Source organism: Schistocerca piceifrons, chromosome 2 (assembly GCF_021461385.2).
Source record: "Schistocerca piceifrons isolate TAMUIC-IGC-003096 chromosome 2, iqSchPice1.1, whole genome shotgun sequence".
NCBI lineage: Eukaryota > Metazoa > Arthropoda > Insecta > Orthoptera > Acrididae > Schistocerca > Schistocerca piceifrons.
Genome location: NC_060139.1, coordinates 795778334 through 795804900, shown reverse-complemented (window position 1 = coordinate 795804900; position 26567 = coordinate 795778334). Strand labels below are relative to the sequence as shown.

Here is a 26567-nt window from a genome sequence, read left to right as displayed (position 1 = left end):
GAACTGCAGACACAATCGAAGAGCAATAACCAGGAAGACTGCATGAAGTGACGCTACTCCACGATAACGCCTGCTCGCATTCTGCTAGACTGACAAAAAACACTACACAGGAGCTGAGTTGGGATGTTATTTCACACCCACCGTATTCACCTGATCTTAAGCCCTCAGATTTTCACCTTTTCCACTCTTCATTGCACAACTTTCTTCAAGGAACTTCCTCTACTGATGAAAATGTGCTCCGAACATGGCTTGACGAGTTTTTCATTCCAAAACCACATGACTTCAACAGTCACAGAATCAAAAAGTTATCCCAGCATTGTCAGACTGTTGTAAATGGTAAAGGAGATATATTATAGATGACTACAATCTCTGTTATGTGTACTTGTTGTATTTATTAAACTTATAGAAAAACACTACATACTTATGCACCAACCCAATACGTTGTCACCTACAGCCAGAGAAAAGGGTTTCATCAACAGATTAAGCAATAAGGTGATGACACACTGCACCACTTTCATATTTATGCACATTCATATTTTTAGGGCGTAATGAATAATCTATAATTTTTTGCTTTCAGACATGCAAGTTCAACTTTCTTATTTTTCTTTTGAATTTCTGAAGAATGAGTCATCTTTCTAAAAGATATTCCACATTCCTGCAAACCACAATGTATCCCCCAAATATATGAGCTGTCTATTTCTTACTAGTTAAGTTTAAATCTTTTTACTGAGGGTCTTCCTTTCCACTTTACTCAACATTATCTTCATCCCTGCTTGTCTTTGATACTGTAGAACACAGTGAATAGAAATTTAGTCTCACCTGCATAAAATTCTCTCATCAATGTTATTTATTAGCTTCATATTTCCTATTAAAGCCTCTGGTACCATTTGACACTTGCTAAAACAGTCCACCAACAGATTAAGCCAATAGTTCATGATTTACTTGACATTTAGGCTCTCCACATTTTACAACACAAAGGCCATTGTAAATTGACACAATGCCATTGTAAATTGACACAATACTAATATTTCTAGAACTGAATTAGGATGGTATTTCAATGTAAGTAACTCATAAGCACCATATCTTACCTCATCAGGTTCGGGTACAGTGAAAGTTACATTGAGAGGCTTCACATATTTTGTTTTATAATTGTGTTCCAGAAGTAAAGGTGTATACAGCACATTCTTCCACTGGCGGCTCAAGACAATGACACCCTTGAATACAAATAGAACAAAAACAATGCATTTAAATTACTTGGACAATCAGTGTTTAATGACAGAAACAAATTTATGTTATTTTAATGTTTCATAAAACAACACACACACACACACACACACACACACACACACACACACACACACACACATTGTGATGTTGCTTTGTACTCTTAAAACTTTATATAAACAATATTATATTTATATAATGGAAGGAAACATTCCACGTGGGAAAAATTATATATAAAAACAAAGATGAGGTGACTTACCGAACAAAAGCGCTGGCAGGTCGATAGACACACAAACAAACACAAACATATCCTCTCTTCTCGTCATCCGCCAGGCCTCAATCTCCGCTAATTTCAAGTTGCCGCCACTCATACCTCACCTGTCTTTCAACAACTTCTTTGCCTCTACACTTCTGCCTCGACTGACATCTCTGCCCAAACTCTTTGTCTTTAAATATGTCTGGTTGTGTCTGTATATGTGGATGGATATGTGCGTGTGTGCGAGTATATACCTGTCCTTTTTTCCCCCAAAGGTAAGTCTTTCCGCTCCCGGGATTGGAATGATTCCTTACCCTCTCCCTTAAAACCCACTTCCTTTCGTCTTCCCCTCTCCTTCCCTCTTTCCTGATGAGGCAACAGTTTGTTGCGAAAGCTTGAATTTTGTGTGTATGTTTGTGTGTCTATCGACCTGCCAGCGCTTTTGTTCGGTAAGTCACCTCATCTTTGTTTTTATATACAATATTATATTTAATAACACAGTTAGAAGTACATTGAAGTTTCTATGTATTTAATCAAATAAGATGAAAAATCTTAAAACAGGAAATCAGGTGGGGACTAACTCAATTCTTCAAGCACATATCATCTTGTCCTCGAAAAATATTCAAGAATCAATTATTCCAACCTCCACGAACCAGTGCCTCTTTTCTCCCTGAAGAAGCAGCCAGATGTTTTGAAAGCTAGCAGTGACAGAATCTATTTTTGTGTGCTACCAAGTTGAAACACCTTGCAACCTAGGTACAATAGTTATGTTTCTGTTGGTGGCTGCCATCAATGAGATAATAAGGATAGAATAGAAAAGTTGAGATTATATGGTTTATGCTACACAGACTTGTACAAAGTAAGTTAGAAGTGTAGAGAGAGCCCTCCAAGCATTCTCCTTATATCTTGTGTGAGATCAATTTAAACCAACATAAAAACTGAGACAGAATATGACATCCATCCATGAAGTAATTATTTAAAATATATGTTTTAAAAGAACAATAATTATACAGTGATATTTTGAGACTCCTGTATTAAGAAGTAAATGATTTTAAATATAAATATTCACTATCATTTTAAGAGATGTAAAGATCAACGTCATACACTTTTTATGTATATGCTTGGAACCTACTGTAGTTACTATGCAACAATGTCAACCGTCTTCTGTATTTCAGTACACTAGACACCTAGTTTCTCCACTAGGTATTGTTATCTTCAGATGCTGATGTGGTGCCACCATTACCTCTCTCAGTAAGACAAAAGCTTTTTTTGTCATAGCTTTTGGTATATACTTGATCTTTTCAACTTTTCAGCAATTTAGTAGATTAGTAAGACCCTAGAAATGTTGTTGTTGTTATGGTCTTCAGTCCTGAGACTGGTTTGATGCAGCTCTCCATGCTACTCTATCCCGTGGAAGCTTCTTCATCTCCCAGTACTTACTGCAACCTACATCCTTCTGAATCTGCTTAGTGTATTCTTCTCTTGGTCTCCCTCTACGATTTTTTCCCTCCATGTAGCCCTCCAATTCTAAATTTGTCATCCACTGATGCCTCAGAACATGTCCTACCAAATGATCCCTTCTTCTAGTCAAGTTGTGGCACAAACTGCTCCTCTCCCCAATTCTATTCAATACCTCCTCATTAGTTATGTGATCTACCCATCTAATCTTCAGCATTCTTCTGTAGCACCACATTTCAAAAGCTTCTATTCTCTTCTTGTCCAAACTATTTATCGTGCATGTTCCACTTCCATACATGGCTACACTCCATACACATACTTTCTGAAACGACTTCCTGACACTTAAATCTATACTCGATGTTAACAAATTTCTCTTCTTCAGAAACGCTTTCCTTGCCATTGCCAGTCTACATTTTATATCCTCTCTACTTCAACCATCATCAATTATTTTGCTCCCCAAATAGCAAAACTCCTTTACTACTTTAAGTGTCTCATTTCCTAATCTAATTCCCTCAGCATCACCCGAATTAATTCGACTACATTCCATTACCCTCGTTTTGCTTTTGTTGATGTTCATTTTATATCATCCTTTCAAGACACTGTCCATTCCGTTCAACTGCTCTTCCAAGTCCTTTGCTGTCTCTGACAGATTTACAATGTCATCGGCAAACCTCAAAGTTTTTATTTTGTCTCCATGATGGATTTTAATACCTACTCCAAATTTTTCTTTTGTTTCCTTTACTGCTTGCTCAATATACAGATTGAATTACATACGGGAGAGGCTACAACCCTGTCTCACTCCCTTCCCAACCACTGCTTCCCTTTCATACCCCTCGACTCTTATAACTGCCATCTGGTTTATGTACAAACCGTAAATAGCCTTTCGCTCCCTGTATTTTACCCCTGCCACCATTAGAATTTGGAAGAGAGTATTCCAGTCAACATTGTCAAAAGCTTTCTCTAAATCTACAAATGCTAGAAACATAGGTTTGACTTTCCTTAATCTTTCTTCTAAGATAAGTCATAAGGTCAGTATTGCCTCACGTGTTCCAACATTTCTATGGAATCCAAACTGATCTTCCCTGAGGTCAGCTTCTACCAGTTTTTCCATTCGTCTGTAAAGATTTCGTGTTAGTATTTTGCAGCTGTCACTTATTAAACTGATAGTTCGGTAATTTTCACATCTGTCAACACCTGCTTTCTTTGGGATTGGAATTATTATATTCCTCTTGAAGTCTGAGAGTATTTCACCTGTCTCATACAGCTTGCTCACCAGATGGTAGAGTTTTGTCAGGACTGGCACTCCCAAGGCCGTCAGTAGTTCTAATGGAATTTTGTCTACATCCGGGGCCTTGTTTCGACTCAGGTCTTTCAGTGCTCTGTCAAACTCTTCACGCAGTATCGTATCTCCCATTTCATCTTCATCTACATCCACTTCCATTTCCATAATATTGTCCTCAAGTAAATCGCCCTTGTATAGACCCTCTATATTCTCCTTCCACCTTTCTGCTTTCCCTTCTTTGCTTAGAATAGGGTTTCCATCTGAGCTCTTGATATTCATGCAAGTTGGTCTCTTTTCTCCAAAGGTATATCATACCCCTAGTGAGATAAGACACTACAGCCTTACATTTGTCCTTTAGCCATCCCTGCTTAGCCATTTTGCATTTCCTGTCGATCTCATTTTTGAGACACTTGTATTCCTTTTTGCCTGCTTCATTTACTGTATTTTTATATTTTCTTCTTTCATCAATTAAATTCAATATTACTTCTGTTACCCAAGGATTTCTGCTAGCCCTCGTCTTTTTACCTATTTGATCCTCTGCTGCCTTCACTACTTCATCCCTCAAAGCTACCCATTCTTCTTCTACTGTATTTCTTTCCCCCATTCCTGTCAATTGTTCCCTTATGCTCTCCCTGAAACTCTGTACAACCTCTGGTTTAGTCAGTTTATCCAGGTCCCATCTCCTTAAATTCCCACCTTTTTGCAGTTTCCTCAGTTTTAATCTGCAGATCATTACCAATAGATTATGGTCAGAGTCCACATCTGCCCCTGGAAATGTCTTACAATTTAAAACCTGGTTCCTAAATCTCTGTCTTACCATTATATAATCTATCTGATACCTTCTAGTATCTACAGGATTCTTCCATGTATACAACCTTCTTTTATGATTCTTGAACCAAGTGTTAGCTATGATTAAGTTATGCTCTGTGCAAAATTCTACCAGTTGGCTTCCTCTTTCATTTTTCCCCCCAATCCATATTCACCTACTAAGTTTCCTTCTCTCCTTTTCCTACTCTCAAATTCCAGCCACCCATGACTATTAAATTTTTGTCTCCCTTCACTACCTGAATAATTTCTTTTATCTCATCACACATTTCATCAATTTCTTCATCATCTGCAGAGTTACTTGGCATTAAACTTGTACTAATGTAGCAGGCATGGGCTTTGTGTATATCTTGGCCACAATAATGCGTTCACTATGCTGTTTGTTGTAGCTTACCCGCATTCCTATTTTTTTATTCATTATTAAACCTACTCCTGCATTACCCCTATTTGATTTTGTATTTATAACCCTGTATTCACCTGACCAAAAGTCTTGTTCTTCCTGCCACGAAACGTCACTAATTCCACTATATCTAACTTTAGCCTATCCATTTCCCTTTTTAAATTTTCTAACCTACCTGCCCGATTAAGGGATCTGACATTCCACGCTCCAATCCGTAGAATGCCAGTTTTCTTTCTCCTGATGACTATGTCCTCCTGAGTAGTCCCCTCCCGGAGATCCGAATGGGGGACTATTTTACCTCCGGAACATTTTACACAAGAGGACGCCATCTTCATTTAACCATACAGTAAAGCTGCATGCCCTCAGGAAAAATTACGGCTGTAGTTTCCCCTTGCTTTCAGCCATTCACAGTACCAGCACGGCAAGGCCGTTTTGGTTAGTGTTACAAGGCCAGATCAGTCAATCATCCAGACTGCTGCCCCTTCAACTACTGAAAAGGCTGCTGCCCCTCTTCATGAACCACATGTTTGTCTGGCCTCTCAACAGATACCCCTCCATTGTAGACACAGTCTTCAGATATTCTTGTCTTGTAACTTTATGGTCTGCGCTCAGTTTGGAAGTGATACGTAAAACCAGGGCACACAAATTTACCAAATGATGAAAAGTCTGCTATATACTGTGGTGTCACAAACTTAATGACACTGATTCTCAAATGTCTACCATTCAATTGATCACAAGTAAAGTCAAATTTTACTGTGTTTCACAATTTAGCACAATACTGTGAAGTTCTTACATTTTGCATTTTAATGCACTACAAATTCTAAAGTATTTAATTCTTATTTTTATAAAGACTGATTCTGGAGTGGTGTACTCTTTGATTTATGTGGGATGAGCAAGGGCTGGGGCCAACTGGAGTTCATCCACTGGGGCTCATAAATTGGCCACTCTTACCCCTCCCATGCCAGCCAAGGACAGAACTGAACAGAATTTTTATTTCTGTCATGACCTCAAAAGTCATCTAAGGCATTACAAGAACCAATACAGTCATGGTACATATGCATTCAACAAACTCTTCATTGCTGTGGATTTACACCTGTCACTATACTACTGTCACAAGATATTTTCAACATCAAAATAAAGTCTACATAATGTTACTGTTCACTGGTGCATCATTTCCTAATACTGCAAACATAGTAATAAAAATGTTGGAATCAATTTTCTTGGCCTCAATTAAAAATTAATCAAATACACAAGGTCTCACTTCTAACAGAAAATCTTCGATTTTTCTTTTGAACTGTTGATCTGGTGGCTCACTTATGAACTTCAGGACATTGCCCAGCATCTGCTGCCTATTGTTAAATTGTTGCTTAATTCAAAAGTATTTGAAGAAATGAGAATATCCTTACATTAATTAGCTCCATTTTGCAACAGTAGTACTGATGAAGGAAAATATACATTTACATATCAGCGTAAATAATATGGCCCACATTTTAAATCACAGGTATAAAAAAGGTAAAAATTCAATTTTTCCTTGTTAGATGCCTTTTCATGAAAATGGTTACCGAGCTTGTAATTTAAAAAATCTTGAGAAAGAACTTTGGCAGCTTAACAGATGACCAAAAGGAATGGAAATTTACTAAAAACAAATGAGGCATTAAAAACGGTAGGATACTTGAAGAAACAGTCTTCAGTCATAATAGCACAAAGGAGAATGATTGGAGCCAGTGCAACTCGACGAAACAGCAATGGGTGTCAGGAAATACCCACCATCTGCTTCCACATTTTATTTCTGTAAATTTACCAGTCAACAACTGCCACACACATCACCAACTGACGCTGTCACTGTCACATCCTGCCCCCACCTACTGTTATAGTGTGAGCCAATGAAGGCAGCTTGTAACAATCAGTATCTGATGGTTCAAAAATGTTTATACTTATATAAAAACTTCTCAGCTGCCTTTGAATCTACAGCGATAAACATTGCAAAGAAATTCAAAGACTTTAACCAGCATAATAGAGCCAGATTTTCTTAATTAAAAGTTGGCATGAATAAATTTGGCAATTAACTGAAAGATCATATTGATTATCTGAGAGCAGAGAAACACAGTTAAAATCAGATATTAATAAATTAATAATCAATTAAACAATTTAAAACCCACATTGGACAAAGATCTGACATTAGAAGAAGACACAGGTGTTTGAATGAGGAGTTTAACAACAATTTATAAGTACTAACAGACATTCATTTACCAAATCAAAGGAAACATTCCAACTAAACCCGGCTAGGAAAATGGAAATAGTATTCTCAGTAGCCATAGATTTTGTACACAGAACAGAACACACTAGAATAGGTTACAGCAGGAAACATTCCACATGGGGAAAAACAAAATATATCTAAAAACAAAGATGATGTGACTTACCAAACGAAAGCGCTGGCACGTCGATAGACACACAAACACAAACATACACACAAAATTCAAGCTTTCGCAACAAACTGTTGCCTCATCAGTACACAAACAGTTCCTTTCACCTATTAAACAACCATTTCGTCTAGTTCTGATAACTTTCGTTTTATTTCCATTTGCGTATTTCGCACACCACTGATAATTTTTAGCCACTTCCCACGGGTTTTAACATCATTATTTCTTCGCCAGACAATTGTTAGCCTCATTTTCATAATCTGCCACCACAAAACCACTCCTTTTAATACATTTACATGCAGTTTTTTCGAAATATTCCCGAATTTCTCCATCCTTTAACGTGTTTTGGCGGCAACACAACCACCTAACCTTTGTGCACATCGTTGTCTACCAACCCAAGTTCACCACAGGATCAACATAGCCCAGCTTTAACCAACACTTTTTCGCCTTTTTTCACAACAGATCTCCAGTTACTTTCTCCAGTTACTTTCATTTTCATTTCAACCTCATGTTACACTTTCCACCATCTAATACCATGTCACCCTCACAACACCCCCACTACGACCCCATTAAGTTTTATTTACATTCCCTCCGCAAACATGCCTTCACCCTAGCCAGATTACGCTCGCATATTTTATTTTCTCAGGCTTGTCTGACATTTGGCATTACCCCCAAAGGCCTCACACTTAAAGTTCCCATCTCTGGCTGCAACCCTTCTTTCCATCAGTCCCTATATCAGTTCCAAACTGAACAATCCATTGCCATCACCCCCTAATCCTTCACCTACACATCAACTCAACCAATGAACACACCCGTCAACTCCTATCCTTAATAAAAGTCCTGAATCTTTCCTCTCCCACATCCACGCCGGCTGTTCAGAGCATCCTCCCACAGGCCAACCGCAAATTAGAACAGCATGCCACCCTTCACCTCAAAAAACTATCCAATCTCCTGGTTTCCCACCTCCAGAAAGGCAACTCACTCACCCTCCACAACCTTTCCAGCAAACCTCAACCTCCTCTCATTGCACACAAACCCAGTCTCTCCCATCTACTCAATCTCCCACTTCCAGCTCCACTCCCTCCAAAACCTCAAAATTCCAATCAACACAATCTGGTACCACAACACCCTAATTCAGTAGTTAACCTTTCCTCCAAACCTCTCTCCCAATCCGAAACCTCTGTCCTATCCAAAGGCCTCACCTTCAGCCCCACTCCCAGATTCATCCAAACAGCCCTCGTCAAAGATTTACTGTCCTACACTTGTACTCTCTGCTGGAAGTATCACTTTGCCACGAAGAAAAATGATCCTAACCCTACCCCTAATGATCCAACTCCCCAAGACACTATCCAAATTGAACCCTGCCTGGAACAGTTCCGTCCTCTGTCACAGTGGGACCCACCTCCTCTTCCTCAAAATCACCCTCTCCAAACCTTCCAGGAATTTCTGACTTCCAGCCTTGCCTCTCAATCCTTCTTAAAAAACCTTAATCCGACTCCCAACATCACCACTGCTGAAGCCCAGGCTATCCGTGATCTGAAGGCTGACTGGTCCATCGTCATTCTTCCGGCGGACAAGGGTTCCACGACCGTGGTACTTGATTGTCGGGAGTATGTGGCTGAGGGACTGCGTCAGCTTTCAGACAACACCACATACAAAGTTTGCCAAGGTAATCCCATTCCTGATGTCCAGGCGGAGCTTCAAGGAATCCTCAGAACCTTAGGTCCCCTACAAAACCTTTCACCTGACTCCATCAACCTCCTGACCCCACCGACACCCCGCACCCCTACCTTCTACCTTCTTCCTAAAATTCACAAACCCAATCATCCCGGCCGCCCCATTGTAGCTGGTTACCAAGCCCCCACAGAACGTATCTCTGCCTACGTAGATCAACACCTTCAACCCATTACATGCAGTCTCCCATCCTTCATCAAAGACACCAACCACTTTCTCGAACGCCTGGAATCCTTACCCAATCCGTTACCCCCGGAAACCATCCTTGTAACCATTGATGCCACTTACTTATACACAAATATCCCGCACATCCAGGGCCTCGCTGCAATGGAGCACTTCCTTTCACGCCGATCACCTGCCACCCTACCTAAAACCTCTTTCCTTGTTACCTTAGCCAGCTTCATCCTTACCCACAACTTCTTCACTTTTGAAGGCCGGACATACCAACAATTAAAGGGAACAGCCATGGGTACCAGGATGGCCCCCTCGTACGCCAACCTATTCATGGGTCGCTTAGAGGAAGCCTTCTTGGTTACCCAGGCCTGCCAACCCAAAGTTTGGTACAGATTTATTGATGACATCTTCATGATCTGGACGCACAGTAAAGAAGAACTCCAGAATTTCCTCTCCAACCTCAACACCTTTGGTTCCATCAGATTCACCTGGTCCTACTCCAAATCCCATGCCACTTTCCTTGATGTTGACCTCCACCTGTCCAATGGCCAGCTTCACACGTCCGTCCACATCAAACCCACCAACAAGCAACAGTACCTCCATTATGACAGCTGCCACCCATTCCACATCAAACGGTCCCTTCCCTACAGCCTAGGTCTTCGTGGCAAACGAATCTGCTCCAGTCCGGAATCGCTGAACCATTACACCAACAACCTGACAACAGCTTTCGCATCCCGACCTGGTACAGAAGCAAATAACCAGAGCCACTTCCTCGTCCTCTCAAACCCAGAACCTCCCACAGAAGAACCCCAAAAGTGCCCCACTTGTGACAGGATACTTTCCGGGACTGGATCAGACTCTGAATGTGGCTCTCCAGCAGGGATACGACTTCCTCAAATCCTGCCCTGAAATGAGATCCTTCCTTCATGAAATCCTCCCCACTCCACCAAGAGTGTCTTTCCGCCGTCCACCTAACCTTCGTAACCTCTTAGTTCATCCCTATGAAATCCCCAAACATCCTTCCTTACCCTCTGGCTCCTACCCTTGTAACCGCCCCCGATGTAAAACCTGTCCAATGCACCCTCCCACCACCACCTACTCCAGTCCTGTAACCCGGAAGGTGTACACGATCAAAGGCAGAGCCACGTGTGAAAGCACCCACGTGATTTACCAACTGACCTGCCTACACTGTGAAGCTTTCTATGTGGGAATGACCAGCAACAAACTGTCCATTCGCATGAATGGACACAGGCAGACAGTGTTTGTTGGTAATGAGGATCACCCTGTGGCTAAACATGCCTTGGTGCACAGCCAGCACATCTTGGCACAGTGTTACACCGTCCGGGTTATCTGGATACTTCCCACTAACACCAACGTATCCGAACTCCGGAGCTGGGAACTTGCTCTTCAATATATCCTCTCTTCCCGTCATCCACCAGGCCTCAATCTCCGCTAATTTCAAGTTGCCGCCACTCATACCTCACCTGTCATTCAACAACATCTTTGCCTCTGCACTTCCGCCTCGACTGACATCTCTGCCCAAACTCTTTGCCTCTGTATATGTCTGCTTGTGTCTGTATATGTGTGGATAGATATGTGTGTGTGTGTGCGAGTGTATACCCGTCCTTTTTTCCCCCCAAGGTAAGTCTTTCCGCTCCCGGGATTGGAATGACTCCTTACCCTCTCCCTTAAAACCCACATCCTTTCGTCTTTCCCTCTCCTTCCCTCTTTCCTGATGAGGCAACAGTTTGTTGCGAAAGCTCGAATTTTGTGTGTATGTTTGTGTGTCTATCGACGTGCCAGCGCTTTCGTTTGGTAAGTCACATCATCTTTATATATATATATATATATATATATATATATATATATATATATATATATATATACAATTTCCATTTTCCTAGCCGGGTTTAGTTGGAATGTTTCCTTTGATTTGGTAAATGAATGTCTGTTAGTACTTATAAATTGTTGTTAAACTCCTCATTCAAACACCTGTGTCTTCTTCTAATGTCAGATCTTTGTCCAATGCGGGTTTTAAATTGTTTAATTGATTATTAATTTATTAATATCTGATTTTAACTGTGTTTCTCTGCTCTCAGATAATCAATATGATCTTTCAGTTAATTGCCAAATTTATTCATGCCAACTTTTAATTAAGGAAATCTGGCTCTATTATGCTGGTTAAAGTCTTTGAATTTCTTTGCAATGTTTATCGCTGTAGATTCAAAGGCAGCTGAGAAGTTTTTATATAAGTATAAACATTTTTGAACCATCAGATACTGATTGTTACAAGCTGCCTTCATTGGCTCACACTATAACAGTAGGTGGGGGCAGGATGTGACAGTGACAGCGTCAGTTGGTGATGTGTGTGGCAGTTGTTGACTGGTAAATTTACAGAAATAAAATGTGGAAGCAGATGGTGGGTATTCCCTGACACCCATTGCTGTTTCGTCGAGTTGCACTGGCTCCAATCATTCTCCTTTGTGCTATTATGACTGAAGACTGTTTCTTCAAGTATCCTACCGTTTTTAATGCCTCATTTGTTTTTAGTAAATTTCCATTCCTTTTGGTCATCTGTTAAGCTGCCAAAGTTCATCATTGTAGCAGAAGGAGTCAGCCACCAATAAATTATTTTAGCTCCTCTTAAACTGAACTTTATTATTAGTTAAAATTTTATGTCTCCTGGCAAGTTATTGAAAATGTGTGCATCTGAATAATGGACTTTTCCTGGACCAAAGCAAGTGACATTAAATCTTGATGGAGACTGTTCTTATTTCTATTACTGCTTGCATGAACTAAGTGTTGGTTTTAAAATGAGAGATATTTTTAACGAGAAATTTCATTATGGAATATATATTGGGAAGTAACAGTTAGTATCCCCAGTTCATTAAATGTGGTTTTGCAAGAAGTTGTCGAGTTCACACTACAAATAATTTGTATTATACATTTTGGATTCAGAAAACTTTAGCTTAACTTAATGAGTGACCCCAAAAATTGATCCAATATGACATTATGGAATGAGAGAGACCAAAATATGTTGGCTTATTTGTTTTTTATATCACCTATTTCAGACAACATCCACGTTGCAAATAGATATTTGTATACGCAATTCAACAGTTTTGTGGAACGGTGCTTGCAGAGGAATTTCTTACGAAGGTGAAATCCCTAAATTTGACAGTGTCAAATTCTTCTATCTGCTTGTCACCACAATTTAGACAGATACAGATATGCAGATAGCTTTCGTCAATACTGGAACCCTTTACGAACATTAACTGTGAATCTGCCAATAAATTATTTGTTGTGAGACACTCAAGAAGCAGACTGAGTATTAACTTTCCGAAAATTTTCAATAATGCTGGCAAAAGCAATATTGTACAGAAATTTGAGAATATTTCTTTACGTCCTGTCTTAGACAAAGGTTTAACATAAGCATATTTCAAACCTTCAGGAAATTTTACACTTATAAATGATAGGTTACACAACTAACATAATATGTTCCTAAATTCAGTAGCACTCTCTCTAATTAACTTTGTTGGTATTTTATCGTAACCACTTGAATTTTCTGATTTTGAACATGGTATGGTGGACACAGCTGTTAATGGTGTAGTAAGGGTCTTATTTGTATCACTGAAGTTCTTTGTAATGACTGATCTGATATATTCCACGGTAGCATTCACCAAACCTGACTATCGCATCTTTTCACTAACAGTAATGAAATACTTTTTAACAAAGTTCTGCCACACTGCACACATCTGTTATCAATGCATCGTTTACTATTAATACTATCCACACTTCTTCATTTCTTGTTCTACCAGTCTCATCCTCCACTGTCTCCCACACCTACTTACTTTTGTTATATGATACGAGTATCTTTGTTCTAGTAAGAAAAAATGCCTCATAATTGCGTAAATAGCACAAATTCTTTTTGCTACATCTGTGGAGAGCTACCTGAAGTTGTAAAACTAAACCTTATTTCTCTTGTAAGTAAGAGTTACAAACTTTATTTCGGGCGTACAGTTGGTGACCAGGAGAGAAACTGAGCTACCCACACATACTGTTCATTGTCCTGACAGGCTGGTTATAACATTCATATGTCCTTTGCTGCTCCCATGATTCAGAGGGAGCCAACAAGCGACCCAATGGACTGTTATTTTTGGAGGCGAAATGCCTGAAAAGAAGGAAACCTGTGCAATATCGTGATTTACCATCTGTTACAGGGCCTGTTTGTCACGTGGAGAATTACCAATATCAGTGTCTCATGAGAATATGGCAGTGGTGCAGATGAATGCAGTGACAAACACACAGAAGACATTAAAGGACTCAAACATTTCAAGGTCACTGTGTCACTCTTTGTATAAAAAGGAGGACCTAAATGATTTTCTTCATGATTTAAATTTGTTGAAGCAACAGAAAGCTTTTAACTTCACAATTAAAAAGGTGGACTCTTCTTTGTGATATGAAAGTGAATGTCTATCATAATCCTCTTGCTGTTTTTTTTTTCTGAATATTTCTTGAAGGAGAGTGACATGGTTTTTATAATGATATCAAGTCTGCTACAAAAACTCTTGGCCATGATTTCAATAGATACGAATGGTGTTTTTTCATAGATTCCAGTTAAGTGTGTCTGTGAAAGAAGTACTGCTGCACAATAGGAACATTTTCCCACACAAGCAAACATTCATTTGGTCCCCCCCCCCTTTCTGCCCCCCCCCCCCCCCCCACAGAAGCTACACATCCTCCCCCCCCCCCCCCCCACTTGCCATTCCTTCAGCTTTTGGTAAGACCTTTAAAAACAAATCTAAATCTAGTGAGTGTTGAAACTGGTTGTTTTCACTGCTAATCATGGTACATAATCAACCATTTGTTGTCCTTTCATCTTAAGTTTCACGTATTATTATCACACACACACACACACACACACACACACACACACACACACACACACACACAACAACAACAACAACAACATTCACCAGTTGGCAACACCATCCAAAACGCGACATTAAGTAAACAAACGCTTGTTTCCTGTGAAAACAAAATTTCACATGGCACAAAGCAGAAGAACTGAAAACGTGGAAAAGAACACATGTAGACCAGCATATAAAAATTCATAAGCAGAAATTTATACTATTATTGCATCACATATAAGCAGAAAGTGTCAGAACTATTTATAACCTCGATATATAATGTCAAAATGTAAAGCAAAATAGTTTACATTCAAATATGTATTTATTCCAGGTCACTGAATTCCTTGCTTTTTCCAACCAGGGTGCAGAGAAACAGTAGTACAGCCACGGACAATATTTTTATTCATTCTTCATCACTAGATGGGCATTCTGTTAGTAAAAGGATGAATGGCCTTTCAGACCATGATGCACAAATTTTAACACTGAAAGGCTTTTGTACTCAAACAAATGTCACATATAATTACAAACTATGTAGGGAAGTTAATCCAACGGCAATAGAGAGTTTTTTAAACCTTGTCAAGGAACAAGAGTAGCAGGATGTTTATAGTGCCGATAACATAGATGACAAATACAATACTTTCCTTAACACATTGCTCATGCTCTTTGAGAGTTGCTTCCCATTTGAATGTTCTAAATGGAATACTAGCAGTAAAAGGCAGTCTGGGTGGCTGACTAGTGGGATACGGATATAATGTAGAACAAAGCAGGAATCACATCAAAATGTTAGAAGTAGTCACAATCAAGCTACAAAAGCCCATTGCAAACAGTATTGTAAGGTGCTTAAAAATGTTATTAGGAAGACAAAGAGTAGGTGGTACACAAATAGAATAGCTAATTCACAGGACAAAATTGAAACCATGTGGTCAGTTGTGAAGGAAGTATCTGGGCAGCAGCACAAGGTCGACGAAATAGTCAGTTCGCAGTAAAAATATCTCTGTTACTGATATATCAGACATATGTACAGTATTTAACAGTAATCTTCTGAGCATTGCTGGTGAATCAAATAAAAAAATTAGTTTCTACAGGAAATCATACAACTCTCTTAGCAAATACCTTTCCAAGTTGATGCCTGTAATACTATTCTGTGATACAGAAAAGGGGGAGATTGAATCAATAATTAAAATCACTGAAGACTAAGGACTCTCATGGTTATGATGGAGTGCCTAATAGAATATTAAAGTACTGTGCTGAACATGTTAGCCCTGTACTTAGCCATATTTATAATTTTTCCTTTAGGAATGGTCAGTTTCCTGAACGATTAAAGTACTCAGTAGTAAAGTTGCTTTATAAAAAGAGAGAAAGGGGCAACGTAGACAATTTTAGACCTATTTCTATGCCATCAGTGTTTGGTAAAGTTATTGAAAAGGCTGTGTATGTAAGGATAATTGATCATTTTATATCACATAATGTGCTATCAAATGTACAGTTCAGCTTTAGAAGTAATTTAACAACTGAAAATGCTATATTCTCTTTTCTTTGTGAGTTACTGGATGGGTTAAACAAAAGGTTTTGAACGCTAGGCATATTTTTTGATTTAATAAGACGTTTGATTGTGTTGATCACAAAATATTGCTCCAGAAGGTGGACCGTTAAGAAATACGGGGAGTAGCTCAGAACTGGTTCACCTCTTACTTTAAAAACAGACAACAAAAGGTCATAATTCACCGTGTTGAGAATGGCTCTGATGTGGGGTATGGTCAAATGGGGGGTGCCCCAGGGATCAGTGTTAGGGGCCCCTCCTGTTCCTTATTTATATAAATGATATGCCCTCTAGTATTACAGGCAACTATAAAATATTTCTGTTTGCTGATGACACCTGCTTGGTAGTATAACAGATGTTGTGTGCAACATTGGCTCAGTTTCAAATAGTGCAATTTATGACATAAGTTCATGGCTTGTAGAAAATAAACTAACATTAAACCACAGTAAGACTAAGTTGACCTCCACCTGTCCAATGGCCAGCTTCACACGTCCGTCCACATTAAACCCACCAACAAGCAACAGTACCTCCATTATGACAGCTGCCACCCATTCCACATCAAACGGTCCCTTCCCTACAGCCTAGGTCTTCGTGGCAAACGAATCTGCTCCAGTCCGGAATCCTTGAACCATTACACCAACAACCTGAAAACAGCTTTTGCATCCCGTAACTACCCTCCCGACCTGGTACAGAAGCAAATAACCAGAGCACATCCTCATCTCCTCAAACCCGGAACCTTCCACAGAAGAACCCCAAAAGTGCCCCACTTGTGACAGGATACTTTCCGGGACTGGATCAGATTCTGCCCTGAAATGAGATCCATCCTTCATGAAATCCTCCCCACTCCACCAAGAGTGTCTTTCCGCCGTCCACCTAACCTTCGCAACCTCTTAGTTCATCCCTATGAAATCCCCAAACCACCCTCCCTACCCTCTGGCTCCTACCCCTGTAACCGCCCCCGGTGTAAAACCTGTCCCATGCACCCTCCCACCACCACCTATTCCAGTCCTGTAACCCGGAAGGTGTACACGATCAAAGGCAGAGCCACGTGTGAAAGCACCCACGTGATTTACCAACTGACCTGCCTACACTGTGAAGCGTTCTATGTGGGAATGACCAGCAACAAACTGTCCATTCGCATGAATGGACACAGGCAGACAGTGTTTGTTGGTAATGAGGATCACCCTGTGGCTAAACATGCCTTGGTGCACGGCCAGCACATCTTGGCACAGTGTTACACCGTCCGGGTTATCTGGATACTTCCCACTAACACCAACCTGTCAGAACTCCGGAGATGGGAACTTGCCCTTCAGCATATCCTTTCTTCTCGCTATCCGCCAGGCCTCAATCTCCGCTAATTTCTAATTTCAATTTGCCGCCGCTCATACCTCACCTGTCTTTCAACTTCATCTTTGCCTCTGTACATCCGCCCCGACTGACATCTCTGCCCAAACTCTTTGCCTTTACAAATGTCTGCTTATGTCTGTGTATGTGTGGATGGATATGTGTGTGTGTGTGCGAGTGTATACCTGTCCTTTTTTCCCCCTAAGGTAAGTCTTTCCGCTCCCGGGATTGGAATGACTCCTTACCCTCTCCCTTAAAACCCATATCCTTTTGTCTTTCCTTCTCCTTCCCTCTTTCCTGACGAGGCAACCATTGGTTGCGAAAGCTAGAATTTTGTGTGTATGTTTGTGTTTGTTTGTGTGTCTATCAACCTGCCAGCGCTTTTGTTTGGTAAGTTTCATCATCTTTCTTTTTATATATATATATTATATATATATATATATATATATATATATATATATATATATATATATATATATAAAAAAACAAAGATGATGTGACTTACCAAATGAAAGTGCCGGCAGGTCGACAGACACACAAACAAACACAAACATACACACAAAATTCAAGCTTTCGCAACAAACTGTTGCCTCATCAGGAAAGAGGGAAGGAGAGGGAAAGACGAAAGGATGTGGGTTTTAAGGGAGAGGGTAAGGAGTCATTCCAATCCCGGGAGCGGAAAGACTTACCTTAGGGTGAAACAAGGACGGGTATACACTCGCACACACACACATATCCATCCACACATATACAGACACAAGCAGACATATATTATAACTATATATATATATATATATATATATATATATATATATATCCTTTACTGTCATTTCTTGTTAACAGTATCAGCTTATTCCCAAGAATAAGCAGCTTTCATTCACATAATACTCGGCAGAAATCCGACCTGCATTTGGATCGGACTTCCTTAACTCCGGTGCAGAAAGATGTGCAGTATACTGCTGCATCCATTTTCAATAAGCTACCACTTGCATTCAAAAATCTTAGCAATAATCCATGCACTTTCAAATCGAAACTGAAGGTTTCCTCATGGATCACTCTTCCTATTCTGTTGAGGAGTTCCTTAAAAATTTTAGTGATTCTTATGTTATATTGTTTATTGTGTTTAGTTAAACTTATGGCTTGACTTTTTTTCAGGTTCATAAACATTTTATTTTTATCTGTTATTACTTTTATGTTGTAATTTCATATACCAACACATTTCACGACCTTGGAGATTTGCTTCTCAATTTGTTCCTACGGAACTTGATGTGTAAATAAATAAAAAAGGCAAAATGTGTATGACAAGAAAAAATTGTTTTATTGAATTGTGACTAGAGGGATCACAGTAATAGTTATCAACATAATAATATGATACACCCTGTGTACAAATTTTCCACTAAGGACACCTCAAGCAACCCTCCAGCTTGGCATATGACCTTCGGGGCTTAAACTGGACCTGGACATATGAGAACGTAACCCCTAACTTAAAAACCTGAGTTATTTTGTTTTTATTATTTTGACAGAAACTTAAAAATCGGAGTATACTCGAGCAACTTAAGGAAAGACCTTCAAAAAAATAAAACTCCAGTTATACTGCTTTCTGTGCTGATGGTTAAGTGTTTGGCTGTTACACAGCGTCTGGTACTACATTTGTAGCCTGGCTGTTACATTTTGGTTGATGTGGTTGCCACTTGATATCATCCTTAATGTGAGCAGCCTTAGATGCTCTACAACAAAATATGCACTTTCACACTTCACTGTTTTGTTGTTTAGGCAATACTTTTAAAAAGTATGATTATAGTGATCCTGCGTCTGACACTGAATTTAGAGGCTCAGAAAGTGAAAAAGTACATGCTGTTACTTCATTAGAGACTGAAAATGGGAGCAATTCATCAGCTTAGCGACAAGTGCTTGCCAGTGGTACGAGATAAATACATCTGCTGTGCTCCAGCCAGATCCTCTTAGATTTATATTCACAGAAAACCACAGTGAAATACACGGTTAGACTTCATGGACACACGGAAACTAAAAAATGACTTCAAGCTTCTGGACAATTTAGTCAATGCAGTGCACAATTATACTCGAGATTTTATTACTGGCGATCTTTAAAACTTTATAACTCCAGAACTTCACTACAAAAAAGCACTGCCAATTTCCATTCGAGTGGGAAAGCACAGATAAAGATTGTTCAACAAAAGATCAACAGATGTCAGGAGCTTGCATACATTCTACAGTCTCAAAATCAATAGTGCTGTGCTTTACGTCCTTATGGTCCACAGCACCTTAATTGATTGAGAATGTGCTGCACCAGTAACAACATGCTATTGCATGTTGTACCTACAAGACCTCTTTGTTCATTGCCAGCTTTCAAAGCTGCCGTGAGGCACTTCTTAGTTTTCTTTACTTTTTGCCATATGCATACCTATGTCTTTTGTTTAAGCTAAAACAATGTTTTGCATCATACTATCCGTTCCTTGTCAAATTGCTAATGTAAGTGTAATTAATAATATACTGACATTAAGACCATGGTTCCAAACAATACCAAATAGATAGTCTTTGTAATTACTTACAACCTAAATCTTTCAAATCTCTCTTGATAGTCATTCAGATCTATGTAGAGTGAACATCAACTTTTTATGCACCATCTTGAAAAGTGAGCCAGCAGTTCTCAGTATCTCTTAGAAAACACATTCCTATCATATTACTCCACAATAAACAACAATCACATGATGTACAAAGTATTGTGCCATAAATATGAAATAGTTAAAAAATCAATAAAATCATTCCATATGAAAACAGTAAAGGATTCAGGTTGTGTACTTTTTATTGTTGTCCATGTTTCCATATATAACAAACAAATCACAGGAAAAAATTGCATTATCTTAAACCTGTTTATTTTCTCAAGAAATCACTTACCAAAACTCATTTTATTGAACAAATTCTTCTGTATTATGTAGTTATGAAAATCATGAATCAGTTGTATGAATAAGAGGTGTAGGCACAACAAAAATATTGTTAGATTCCATCCTGGATTTCCCATTGTTTGATTTTGCCTGTGTTGATTCTGTTTCATTTCTTAGCCTACTGTCAACACAAGCAATTTATTTCAGTACACCAGTATTCAATTCCATCCTTTATTTCAGTACACCAGTATTACTTCTCCATCTCTAAAGTAATAATTGTTTCTTTTTTATCTGAAACTTCTTGTTGAAATATCTGTAATTTACAAACAACTTGTTCAAACTGAGATTTTAATACAAAAATCTGTACACTTCACTCTCGTGTTCAAGCTCCTCTCTTACCAGGGTGCTGTTTACAAAAGTTAAGCTGAAAACTAACATCAACAAAACCCTTCCATAACTCTTTGTGACTTTAGGGAACTTAGTGTCTCAACTCCCCATAAGGCTTTTAAGTGTCTTATTTAAATTGTTAGAAACTTAAACTTCAACAAAAGAAGTCCTAGTTGTTTCCCTTAAGATTGGAATCACTTTACTTACTGAAAATTCAATTTGTGTACTACTTTTTAATCTTATCAACACTTTGATGTTTTTCCCCCCTTCTAATTTCTTTCACAGCAATTCATAGAAAGAGGTGAATCGCATAACAGATAATATTGTTTTAGATTGTAAAAAGAAAAATACATCCTCACCTGTCTCAGCTTTCGCAGATCCCTGCTATTGCTCTTGTGGGAATCTACTTATAGAACAAATAAGCCTTGTTACATAAGCAGGGCACAGTCAATAAACCCAGCACAGTACAATGATTTTGGACAGTCACTAAGAACATCGCAGATGCTATAATCTCTTTCCATCCCCCCACCTGTCAAATGTTGCAATAGCTGCATACTATGACACCATGTCCAGGTCTTGGCCTTTTTATTCTGGTATAGCAACACATTACTGTAAAGTTTCCATTTACCTAAAACTTTATCTTTTTTCATCATTTCTTGGTTTTATTGGATAATTAATTCAAATTAGGATCTTCTTCTTGTAAATGCATAATCTTATTTCAAAAGCCTTTATTCCTTTTGTACGTTCCGCTGTTTTCAAAATAGTGTGTCCAGACTAAGCACCTGCAACTCTCGCTTCCCGCAAAGCAGACCGGTACAGCGGGTCCCGGACCGAGTAGGGGTCAGCCTGACCAGTCGTCCCGGAAACACAGACGCTTCCCACAGACCACCAGGAGGGCTCCATGGTGCCGCAAGAGGTCGCTACAGCAGCGGACCTCTTTCCTTCCGCTCGACACGTGATTGCAAATAGAGCCAGCCATATCCATGTGCCAAGCAGTATTTAGGCTGGCGCAGGAGCCTGGAGAGGCAGTTCACGCCAAGCGAGCCCACTGGTGTCATCGTAGCCGCCGCGTCATCGTCCACCACCGCAAGCGTACCGGAACCATCCTCGCAGGGCCTCTACTTGTCCTCAGACTCAGGTGACGGCAACGTGGACTCCGGGCCGCTCTTCACGAGACGCCCGGGGCTTGGTTTGGTGAAGTTTTATGGTTACTACAGACAGTTTATGTTTGGAAGAATCTCTGATTTAGTTATTAGTAGGCTTGGAGGATCAGTCCTACCTCACGAATATTGTTTTGTAAATTTTGAAGAAATACTTTAGTTTAAATAAAAATGCTATAATTCACACTCTGAGATTTTCCTATCCGCGGGCAGCGGATATATTAGAAAACAGTACAGTCTCAATTTGGCTCCTGACATTTCCTCATCATATTTTCCTATCATAAGTCGAGATAAAGCATCCAGAATTTTGTTTTTCGGACCTTTAATATATTAATTTCATAATTAAACTCATGCAGGAACAGAATCCACCATATTAAGGTATGATGCAGATGGCCTGTGTTCATTAAAATGACATTACTAAATTATCTGTGTATGTAGTGTTTTTGTAACCTGCAAAAAGGTACTAGAAGCATTTGAAGCTCCATACTACAGCCAAATCATCTCTCTCGGTAACTAAATAATGATGTAGATGTTTAATATTAGGAAAACTACTTCTGAACGCAATGCTTTAATGTTTATCTTCATTATTTAATTCCCATTGGAAGGTCTCACAGTTTAACTTAAAATCCAATGTATATGCCAACATTTTACACACTCCCTTGAAATTAGGGTGGTTCAAAATTTTCACATTCCTTATTGCTTCTTTGATGTCAATAAAGGCCTCTTCTTCCCCTGAACAATTTAAACTTTGTCTTTTCCTTTAAGAGCTTTGCCATACAATTGTCTGATATACTAAGTTCTATAAAATCTGACCAAACCCAATAAAAATTTCAACTGTTCTCAATTCTGAAGAGATGTGCACTGAGTGATTGCTTCAACTCAATTTTAGATACGGTCATGCAACACTCATCAGTAATGTGTCCAGGTATGTTATTTCTTTTCTCTCAACACATGAACACTATCAGTTTCACTGTCACATCCGTCTCCTGGAACCTTTGTATGACAATTTGTAATAAGCGTTTGTGTGCTTCCCACGATTAATAAATTATTAATATGACGTGTCGCTGACAGAGAGAATTACATTGTACACCGGTTCTTTACCAACAGCCAGATTCTAAAGAGCCCTCAAAAGTACAGAGACAGACCTCTAATCCAAAAGGTAGCACTCAAAACTGGTAAGATCTTTCTTTGTGGACAACAGCAGTTTATTTTCTCAAAACTGTATGTAGCAGTACTCGCCAATATCCATGCAGCAAGTTCATGCTGCTGACATATTCAGCACTCCTTAATCTCTATAAATTTTCTTCCATTGATAAAGGCCGGTCACGTTTTTGTCTTATGTTTCTTGGTTAAGGACTCAAATATTTAACACTAATCAAACTTCACCATTTGGTTTACATACTACTAAAAGGGGTTGCTAAAGGCACTGTGACCTCTCTGTAACACCTTGATCTAACATTTTTGTTATCTTTGGCTTGATCTGCTCTTTCAGGGCTACTGGAATACACTTAGGGATTTTTTTTTTTTTTTTTTTTTTTTTTTTTTTTTTTTTTTTAATGGATTCGTCAAATTTTATTTTCAGTTTACATTCATATCCTATAATTGTTCCTGGCTTATCAGAAAACACTTCTCTGTTGACTAGCAATAGCTGATACAGTTCTAGTTCTTCCAAACTCTCACTCTTACTTGCTTTAGAGAGAGAATTTTCTTTAGATAGTAGCAAGTACATTTGATTTTTGTTGTCATGTTGCTGTTCTATTCTAGGTTCCAACTGTGTGTTAGTAGATAAGTCGCTTTCCTTCATTTTCTAAACCTTCTGGGGTTTCTTCCTCTGAAATGGGTATCATCACCTCTTTCTAACCATCAAACAGTATCCAACATTGCCTTACGCCAGCTCAACAACTCTGTTCACAAGAATACTTTGACATTCAAGGTAGGAAGAACCAGACATGATCATTCAAATTGTACACCTCCTATGGAAATTTTAAGGAACATTTCTTGGGTAATAGGGAATGACTTTGACTCCAGATACTGAAAGTACAGTGAAACTCCATTTTTGGTGCTTCTGGCCTATTATAGTTTGTGATACTTCATTATACAATCTACCCTTGATTAATGGTCTTTTAAATTGGGTTGCTGTCTTTTGAAATCCTTCTTTCTAATAACACTGGGTAATGGGAATTTTTTTTCTATTACAAGAACAATACACTGGAAGGTAATTCACTCACTGAATAAAAAGCTAATTTCAGAATAATATAATAATAGTTTTTTATACTTTCTTACAGCAGCTTATGCATTATATGTCATTGGCAAAGTGACATGCTCTTAGAACAAGTATTCCAAATGCAAACAGCACACAAAGGACTAAACAAAGTGAGTTACTTATGAGTAAAGAATCAAACCTAACATATTTTCTTCCCGATTTCCTGTGATTTCTTTAGGAACGTTGTTTTGTGAGGGTCTGCAGTAGTTGGACAACATTGTGGCAGTCCATTTTCCTTGACAACACTTTTCCATTTGAGAATTGTCATGGTGGAACCATTCTCCACGTACATCATTAACAACACCAGGAATAATTCAGACGGTCATCCAAGAAATGTAGTTTAAATGAAGTGCAACAGCCCATAAAGTGGTATAATCTCAATAGTTCCAGTATAATATTGTGGCAGTTCTTATGAAATACAGCCATATGGTTCTTTCAACATAACCCAACAAATCAAAGACGTGTTCATCACACATTAATCCTATAATTTATTATTCTAATACATCCATATTAAGATCTGTCCATGAATTATACAAATCTTTTTAAGAGACTGAAATTAAAGGAGACCGATACATATTTTTGAAGTTAACAAGAGGATGTACAGAACTTTCTTCTGTCCACATAGTAGCTCATTCTGAGCAGTCCAGTTTTTCCCATAATAGCACATATTGTATAAAAATACACAACCTGAATTCTCTACTGTATTCATACAGAATGCTTTTGTCAATTTTCTATTAATTTCATATTTATATTATAATATTTCGTACAACATGTGGTGGTTTATTATGAAATAGTACAACTGGAATGAATTTTCAGAGAGACAACTGGCTCGCAAACAGTTCGTGTTCAGTCAACATAGACCTGAGTGACTAACAAGAAAAATTTGGAACATTTTACAGTGTTAAGTAACTACAAAGACTAACTATTTGGTATTTTTTGCAGCCACATTCTTATTGTCAGTATATTGTTAATTAATTTCAGATTAGCAGTCTGTCTGGAAACAAGCAGTATGATGCAAAACATTCACAGAGGATAATAATGACCTAAAGCACACCATTGTTGATTTTGAGACTGTAGCATGCATTCAAGCTCCTGACTTCTGTTGATCTTAAGGTGAACCAGCTTCATCTGTGCTGTAGGCCCACACTGAATAAATGAACATTCATGGAAACCTGTCTCTCTGATTTCTCTAATATTCACTTCCTTAATCATACAAAGCATAAAGCATAATTGCTCTGCACCACTCAATAGTTCAAAAAAATGGTTCTGAGCACTATGGGGCTTAACTTCTGAGGTCATCAGTCCCCTAGAACGTAGAACTACTTAAACCTAACTAACCTAAGGACATCACACACATCCATGCCCGAGGCAGGATTCGAACCTGCAACCGTAGCGGTCGCGCGGCTCCAGACTGTAGTGCCTAGAACCGCTCGGCCACTCTGCCGGCCCACTCAATAGTTATCATATTTTACTGTCTACATCATGTACACAGCAGTACTTCACAATTGGAGGTATATTGGCAGAGAGTTTGTTTGAGTAGCTGCTGAAGTTGGAAGTTAACATTAATTAACACATTATCGTTTTATTCCTACTCGTGCAACTGCACTTAAAAGCAAGTCTTTTTTTTTTCACTCTGGACAATTTGAGGTGAAACTTGCAAATTTTTAGTTCCCGGCCACACTATTCTGACATGTGATGCTGACTTTGATCAAAAAGAAAACGTGAAGAGGAAAACTGTTTCATTTTTCTTGCCTGTTGGTTGGTGTCACATTATACAGAAATCATGACTACCTAAGCCTATTGTAGTCTGTGAAATGGATGCTGAGAATTTCAGAACCTTTAACAGTATTACAAAAATGAATTCCAAATCAAATGTTGGTGTACATGGTAACAACGTAGATTTCAGAAAGTTTACAATGATGAGGTTTTCAACGGGTTGCCTGGAACTGTTGTTTCAAATTACACATTCTTCATTGGAGTCATGGGAGACAATGATTTTCTGCAAGTAACAATAAGGGAGACCAGATTTTGACAGTTCCTCACAATATGTAAATGCCTTGTAAAATCTAGTGCCCATATGTGTAGGTGGCAGCCACATATCAGCCTTGAAATACAAAGACTTAAAACACTAGATTTCATGGAAAGACAATTTTATAAATTCCACTAGCCACAGATTGTACTTAATGAAAATGATGATAATGAGGATCATGAAGTGTTGGAATAGGTTATAGTTGTGTGTGTGGTGCATTTAGTATCTGTTTTCTATGTTCTGATTCTATAGGGATGTGCA

General features: G+C 38.8%; 1 protein-coding gene across 1 annotated transcript in view; it reads right to left on the bottom strand.

The window, feature by feature from the left end:
- The window catches only part of LOC124777437 (transmembrane protein KIAA1109 homolog), a 527366-nt gene that overhangs the window by 259691 nt on the left and 241108 nt on the right, over window positions 1-26567 (bottom strand). Inside the window, exon 44 of the mRNA XM_047252842.1 lies at window positions 1089-1214. Within this exon, the coding sequence (XP_047108798.1) occupies window positions 1089-1214 (126 nt within the window). The remainder of the gene's footprint in view (window positions 1-1088; window positions 1215-26567) is intronic.